Source organism: Populus nigra, chromosome 19 (genome assembly GCF_951802175.1).
Source record: "Populus nigra chromosome 19, ddPopNigr1.1, whole genome shotgun sequence".
NCBI classification, from domain to species: Eukaryota; Viridiplantae; Streptophyta; class Magnoliopsida; order Malpighiales; family Salicaceae; genus Populus; species Populus nigra.
Window position 1 is genome coordinate 8968496 of NC_084870.1, and position 8252 is coordinate 8976747.

At 35.6% G+C, this 8252-nt stretch overlaps 1 protein-coding gene across 2 annotated transcripts; it reads left to right on the forward strand.

Moving 5' to 3' along the window:
* The first annotated feature begins 2075 nt into the window (after nt 1–2075).
* LOC133680430 (BTB/POZ domain-containing protein NPY2-like) lies at nt 2076–7243 on the forward strand. Of its 2 annotated transcripts, none has more exons than XM_062103385.1 (5): nt 2076–2155; nt 3120–3896; nt 4642–4711; nt 5197–6372; nt 6542–7243. In XM_062103385.1, exons 2-5 carry the CDS (start codon nt 3835–3837, stop codon nt 7073–7075), a joined length of 1842 nt encoding a protein of 613 aa, XP_061959369.1. In that variant the 5' UTR covers nt 2076–2155; nt 3120–3834; the 3' UTR covers nt 7076–7243. The 2 variants fall into 2 exon arrangements, with proteins under 2 accessions (XP_061959369.1, XP_061959368.1); XM_062103384.1 differs by lacking the exon at nt 2076–2155 and adding an exon at nt 2172–2518.
* The last annotated feature ends 1009 nt before the right edge of the window (nt 7244–8252 follow it).

Sequence of the window (8252 nt, forward strand, 5' to 3'; positions counted from 1 at the left end):
GCCAAACAGGTTCTAAATAATAAACCATACACAAGCAAAAGAAAAGAGAGACAATTGCCAGAGCAGTATTACAATAGAAAATAATCATCTCCTAAGCATAACAATACACCAAGAAAAGTATCTCCTCGATGGCCATTTAAACCAGAGAGGAAAACACATTGGGTAAAAATGGTAAAGAATTACACACCGTTTGGTGTCATGTTTGGATGCTTTCTATTATTTTTTTAAGTGTTCTTGAAATGATTCACACTAATGTCTTATATTTCGATATTATAATTTTAAAATTATTAAAAAATTATTAATTTGATATTTGTTAGTAGCAAATATTTTAGAAAAACACTTCCACTGGCATTATTAAAGACACCCGTAATCAGGAATAAATAATCTGTGAGGGTGTGGTAGTGTACATCACCCCTGATATATTTTTTATTAGAAAATAATGAGCAGAAAAATAATTATCTACACATGGTAGAAAACATCATGCATTTCATATATACACAAAACACCATACATTTCATATTCCCGCATGTTTTAAATAACCCCATAACATTAACAACATTTATGTTTAACTTTGTTTTTTTTTTTTTGCAAGATCGGTCGAAAATAAATATTCTACAGGGTCAACACCACGACTTGAATAGGAATCATCACTGGGTGGGTGGTGTTTGTATGTGATATGGTTAATTTTTGAAGTGTATTTTTTTAAAATATATTAAAATAATATATATTTTTTAAAAATATTTTTAATATCAATATATTAAAATTATTAAAAAAAAATTAAAAACAAATCAAAAGCTTTTAGAAATATGAGTTTTTGTCATGCTTTTAGAAATCATATATTAAAATTATTAAAAAAAAATTAAAAACAAATCAAAAGCTTTTAAAAATTATTTTTATTATTAATCTATTAAAATGATTTAAAAATATTAAAAAATATTAATTTTTAAAAAAATAAATTTTTTTTTAAAACATAAAAACAATTCTACTTAAATCCTAAACATTCTTACGCGTGCTTAAGCTACCTCGAATTTGTTATTCGTGATTGATGCACGCGGTTATATATGATTTCTGACTGTATGGTTGCTTTGGGTTAGTATTTAGAATTAGAATAAAAATATCGGCACAGAGGACAAAGATAGGTAAATACAATGAATTTGTTTATAAAACAATTTTGAAATAAATATCTGTATTTACAAGACAGTAGTGCATCGAGGTATGTTTATTCTTTTTTTTTAATCTCTTTTATTTCAAGATAATAACAAAACATTATAATATTATATTATTTCCCTACCCATCATCAAATTTTATTAATGCACGTAACCTATTCTCTAACCAATCGGGTCCCCATCTTATAAACAATCCCCCATTATATTACTCATATCCTAAAAATGACAGCAAGAGTTTGACAGAGAACATCGAGTTCTCTTTAAAACATGGGAGCCATTAATGGATTCGGACGAAGGGATCTGATTGAAAATTCTCAATACATTGAGGACTCGACTGATAAAAGCACAGGTTAGATGCAACTGAGAAGTTGTCTGTGGGTTATGACATCTTGCAAATATATCCCATAAAGGGCACGCGTTGATTTCTTTTTCCTTTTCTTTTTGGTTTTAGGACAACCATCTCACACATGTGACTCTTAGTTACACTTTCCGAATAATAATAATAAAAAAATAAGACTCAACGTGGTTATCATATGACGCCCTCTACTAAGGTTCCCCCCCCCCCCCCCCCTCTCAAGATTCAAACAAAAAACGCATGTTTTAATACTGTTTAATATGGTTTTATTAGTGTATTTTATCGTTATTTTTAAAAATAAATTGAAATAATGCACCATAAATTCAGCACAATTCAAAGTCAAATCTAAGGAAAAAAAAAACATCAACATAATCGACACTTTTTTCTTCTTCTTTGCCTTTTTAGGGCACGATAATCATTTAATTAACTTTATTCAGAAATGGACATTATTTGCATCCTTTCTTTTTGAGAGAGAGAGAGGCAGAGAAGAGTGATGGTACTAGTAAACAAGTAACTGTGTAAATTGAGGACGCAAAATCCTAAGGGCTAAAGGTGGGCCATTTATTAAAAAGGAGTGAAGTGGCAACAAAAAAGCTAGCTGTGTGTCAGTTTTGGCGTGCATGACTGAGCAAAGGTAGTGGCGAGTCATGAGTGCCCTCTTCTTTAATGCCCCCTTCTCCAAAAACTGAATGAACTTCTCTTTGCTTTCTTTCTAAACGAGCAAAGAAAATCAAAGACAAGATTTTTATTTTCGGTTTGATGTAATAACCAAGCAATGCAGGATTGTTAGTACACTCATATGAGATAAAACATCTGTTTCTAGCTCATGTTTTTGTGTAAGAAGTTGTGGGATCTTGAATTTCTGTAACTAAGTGACACCTCATTTCTAGGCTATATTTCTGGGTGATTCCCTTAGTGTTTTGTCGTGGTTAATTTTTTTTGGCACTTGAGACTCAAAGTTGCCATCTTTTGAGTGTCACTAATATTGCAGTTTTCGGTGAGTGTTCTTTCAAGAGACTTCTATCTATTTTGTTTGTGGATTTGCGGTAGCTTTAAGTCTTGGCTTTAAAGGCTTCTTTCTTTCCTTTTTGATGATTTTTGTTGTTGAAATGGGGTTCTTTCGGTGGGTTTATCTACATTGGTTCTAGGAATATGGTGGTAATATTTATGGTTTTGTAGATTTGGATACCTGGGGTCGGTTTTGGATTATGTTGGGGCTTACACGGAGAGTGGCTTTGGGGGTTTGTCTTTTGGTTTCCAAGTTGGTTATATTCATACGTCAACATGTGGGGTTTTAGGGTTTTACATTATAGCAATTCTATCCTGATCTTTGGTCACAATTATTTAACTAGATATTTGTTATTTAATTAGATTTCTGTAACATATTATGGTAGATTCCTTTGATTTCAGTTTCAATTTTCTTGTTGGTAGTTGATGTTTGATAGTTCATTACTACAGCATTTTTGCGATGCATAAATCTCATTTATTCCCATGCTTTTGCCTTTTTCTGAAAAAAATTGAAGATAGATGCTTGTTGTCTGCGTTTTTGGTGGTTTCTTCAACTGATACCAAGATGCTGTTTTTTTTTTTCTTTGCAGGTTTTCAAAGTTCAACGGTAAAAATATACATATTCTTTATACTTGGAACTTGGAAATTAATTAAGCTGGATTGGTCTTGTTGATATGAATCTTTTAATAAAGAAGGGAGAAAACAAAGTAACAGAGTAATCAGAGACGGAAAGATAAATAAATAGGGTGTGAGTGAGGTGGAGTCAGATTTATGCTTGTGGGTTGTCTCTAATTAGTGAATTGTTTAGTGCAGAGTGCCTGTTGGCCATGTCTCCTGGGCTGATTCATTGCCTCCGTACTCCGTGGGCTTTGCCGCCGATTTAGGCAACAGCCATTTCTTTGGCTTTCATTTTATTTAAGAGATCCTTTTAGTTGAAAAACTACTCAATCCCATCTTCTTTACATCCCTTTAACTCACTCTCTCTCTCTCCGTCACACTTCCTGCCTTGGTTTCTGTCAAGATTCGGTCATACCTTACTTGACATATATTGTTCACCGTCTCCTGAGATCCTTATTGACTCTCCCTTAGGCCTAGAAGCCTGTTACAATTGAGAAACTTGGTCCCCACACCTGGAGTATCTTTTCCAATTCAGGAATTTTTTTCTCGAGTTGGGTTATGTTAATGTTTCATTGGGAATGTGTGGTGGTGAGCGTATAGCATAAGGTGTTTGATTTAGGAGTGATCAATTGAGTGCAGGGAAGGTTTATTTCGAAACTACAGTATTTGGATCTTTAGTCTGACAAGATGAAGTTCATGAAACTTGGATCAAAGCCAGATTCATTTCAGGCAGAAGGGAATAGTATTAGGTGAGAAGTTTCAAAGTCCAATTTGCGTTCTGTTTTATTCCTTGCTGAAATTTTATTTACGATTCTTGTTGTTGCTTTAATGTCTTATTCTTTTTGGTTTCTTTTAAGTCAATCCTCTTATTGATGAATTTGCACAGCTGCTGTTGTGTGGTAGATCTGCTACTCCGGTTGTTTGACTACTTTCTTTGGAGAACTGTGAAGTTTGGGTTCTCTACTGAAGGTCATACAGCATTTGTATTGCTGGAAATGAGGATTTTATTCAGCCTCTGTTGGCAGTTGTTAATATCATTGATGCTTTAACAAAGTGAAACAATCTTTAAAATGATTCGCCAGTATATTTAGTTCCATGTGTCCATGATTTTACATTCATGCATGAGCACAGTGTTTGCTGATGATTTCTGTCTTCTGTGGAGATTGGAGCTGCTTTGCAATGTGAAGTGGTTCAAAAGGAGAGATTGTTCTTATGTTTCTGATTACTTAAGGAAAATTGAAATCTCTTCTGGTCCGAAGTTGTTGAATGCTTGTTATTCTGGCTTTTCCCCACCAATTGGGTCTTGATTTTTTGTACTTGGCCCCTGTAAAGTTTGGTCAGCCTGTGAAGATTAATACATTAAAAAAATAATTAAATGAATGGTTTACAGCTTTGGAATAGAATGTGGTTGCACTTAGCAATATGCATATCGTCAAATTTCTTTAAATTTTTGATTGTTGCTGACATTACTGGGATTTTATATGTCATGTGCAGATATGTGGCTACTGAGTTGGCAACTGATATCATTGTTAACGTGGGGGATATAAAGTTTTATCTGCACAAGGTACACATGATCTTTCAATCCAGTATACATTTCTAGTTGATGACTATGGTGTTATCTCTGCAACTTCATCTAGATCTTTGTATCTTAGTGTCTGTCCTGTGTGGTGCCCTTGGTACATAGCATCTCATGATGAATACATGGCACTATGGGCATCCAAGGTAGCTGACTTTGCTAATTTATTCAATATAAGTGAGCCTAGAATATGATTTTTGGTTCTGAGATGTCAAGACAATGATCTGACATGGCTCAGCTTGGTTTGCAATGTCTGAAGCAAGGGTAGTATGATACCGTTTAATTGATTCAATATTATTGTTGAATAAACCATCTAACCTTTTGTCAAAAGCATCCTTGGACTGCGGCTACAGTCATAATGGGTAGAGTGCCATGGCTTGGAATTGTGTTGACATGCCATTAGAAATCTGTGTTAATATGCTATGTTGCTATAATCATTTTGATGCTAATAAATTTAAAATCCTGCTATGCAGTTTCCTCTTCTGTCAAAAAGTGCTCACTTGCAGAATTTGGTAACAATTGCCAACGGAGAAAATAGTGATGAAGTTGAAATTTCTGATATTCCGGGTGGGCCTTCTGCCTTTGAGATATGTGCCAAATATTGCTATGGCATGACTGTAACCCTCAATGCTTATAATGTTGTTGCTGCCCGATGTGCGGCTGAGTACCTTGGAATGCATGAGACTATTGAAAAAGGGAACCTCATTTACAAAATTGATGTCTTCCTTAGCTCTAGCATTTTTCACAGCTGGAAGGATTCAATCATTGTTCTTCAGACCACAAGGTCGCTTTTGCCATTATCTGAGGAACTGAAGGTGACCAGTCATTGCATTCATGCTGTAGCTACCAAGGCCTGTGTTGATGTTTCAAAAGTCAACTGGTCCTATTCGTATAACCGGAGAAAACTCCCCGAGGAAAATGGGAATGATCCAAACTTGAATGGTCTGAGAAACCGGTTAGTGCCAAAGGACTGGTGGGTTGAGGATTTATGTGAGCTCGAAATTGGTTTGTATAAGCGAGTTCTTATTACAATCCAAACCAAAGGCACACTTTCTGATGAGGTGATTGGAGAAGGTTTGAAAGCTTATGCTTACAGAAGGTTGCCAGGTTTCAGCAAGGGTATGATCCAGTGTGGAGACGCAGCAAAATATAGATCAACAGTTGATACCATCGTGTGTCTGTTGCCTGCTGAGCGAGGCAGCGTCCCCTGTAGTTTTTTGTTGAAGCTATTAAAAGCAGCCATATATGTTGACTTGGGCGATGCAATCAAAGGACAGCTGATAAGGAGAATTGGACAGCAACTAGAGGAGGCTTCTGTAAATGATCTTTTGATTCATGCTGGGGAAGGGGAGAGCATGATGTATGATGTTGATGCAGTAAAGAAAATGGTAGAAGAGTTTCTGATGCGAGATCAGATTGCCGAGATGGAGTCTGAAGAAGGCCATGAGGTTCAGGAGATGAGAAAACCAGGGATTTTATCTGATGCTTCCAAGCTCATGGTGGCAAAACTGATAGATGGGTACCTAGCTGAAATAGCGAAGGATCCCAATCTGCCCCTCTTGAAGTTTGTTGAGCTTGCTGAGATGGTATCTGGTATCTCTAGACCAGCTCATGATGCACTGTACCGGGCAGTTGACATGTATCTCAAGGTAATAATGATATTTTTTTAATTCACATCAATTGTTTTTCAAATCAAGGCACTAAACAGCATGTTTGACCCCTCAACTGAGTTTAGGAGTGTAGCCAATCATAAAACTTGGGTGCATTCAATTGCTTTGTGGTTACTAATATGTAGAGTTTTGCTGTTCTTTGATGCAGGAACACCCAGGGATCAGTAAGAGTGAGAGGAAGAGGATATGCAAATTGATGGACTGCAAGAAACTATCAGTTGATGCATGCATGCATGCGGTGCAGAATGACAGACTACCATTGCGTGTAGTTGTGCAGGTACTCTTTTTTGAGCAGGTAAGGGTGGCTGCCTCATCTGGCAGTAGCACCCCCGACCTTCCTAAAAGCATAAGGGATCTAAACAATGGGTCTCAAAGGAGCTCGAGGTCAGCGAATACTAACACAGAGGGAGATTGGGATGTTGTGGCAACTGCTGAGGAGCTCAAGGCTCTAAAGGAGGAGGTAGCTTCCTTGAGATTGGCTAATGGTAGAAATGGTGTCGATAAGGCTGTCAACAACAAAATGAGAGGGATGCTCAAGTCGAAGATCCTTACAAAGCTCTGGTCAAGCAAAGGAGAAAAGGGCGAGAATAGTGGGTCGGATTCGTCAGAAAGTCTTGTTTCTGCTAACATGGAAGAAGCTAAATCCACGCCTTCCAGAAACATCAGGCATTCAGTCTCTTAGAAGAATTTAGTTATACAGAGTAGTTTTTCTTACATGTTTCTTATTGGCTTTTTGCCATTGTTAATGACTATAACAACTTAAAAACAGTAGTGTTTATCTTCTAAATTCTAATTGAGCAAACTGAGGCATATATACTTTGCAATAACAGTTCTTTATTTTGTTTAAAAAGATTTGCAGGGCAGAAGAAATCATTGAATATTACTGCTGCGCCAAACTAGTATATTAAGGATAAAAATTCCTCCACCAGCGGCCACCAGAAGTTAAAAAGTATTTTTAGATAAACATTAATCAGGTGTAAAGATATCAAATATCATATTAATTGATAGAAAACTATATGCGAAATCATCCATATAACTTCTTAAAATCTAAATTTTGCTTGATATTACTGTGGTATTCTTTTTTCTAATGAAAAAAAAAAAAAAAATTATTGTAATGCGCGAGCTAGATTCGGCCCACTTTTAGTTAATTAGATTCTCTAATGGATCCACTGTTTTGTTTATATTGGGGTACACTTTCCTGCTAATTTGGGCCACAGTTTAAATGAATGCTTAGATCACTATAAATTACGCAGCCTTTACTTCAAAGTTTGAATTTTGAAGCCTAGAAAGACAACTTAGAGTAAAGATAATCATTTTCAGTTCGGTTTGTTTTTTTTTAAAACATAATCAAATTAATTTTTTTTTTAAAAAAACCGAAACCAAACCGCAACCAGTTCAAACTGACCGGTTCCTCTTCGATTTTTTAGGATAAAAACCGGTTCAAACAGGTTTGACACAATTTTTCGGTTTGGCTCGGTTTTTTTGGTTTTAGGCTTATAAAACCGAAACCGAATCGAACTGGCCGGTTTTTTCAAAAAAATTAATCGGTTTAATCAGTTTTTTTTCACAGTTCTGTTTTTTTCGTTATTTTTTCTAGTTTTCTCGGTTTTGGCTCGATTTTTTACCGGTTTGGCTCGGTTTTTTTCGGTTTTGGTTTGGTTCGTTTCGGTTTTAGGCTAATAAAACCGAAACCGAATCGAACCGGCCGGTTTTTTTAAAAATTTAATCGGTTTAATCGGTTTTTTTCACGGTTCTGTTTTTTTCGTTATTTTTTCCAGTTTTCTTGATTTTTCAGTTTTGGCTCGATTTTTTCCGGTTTAGCTCGATTTTTTTCAGTTTCGGTTCGGTTCATTTTGGTT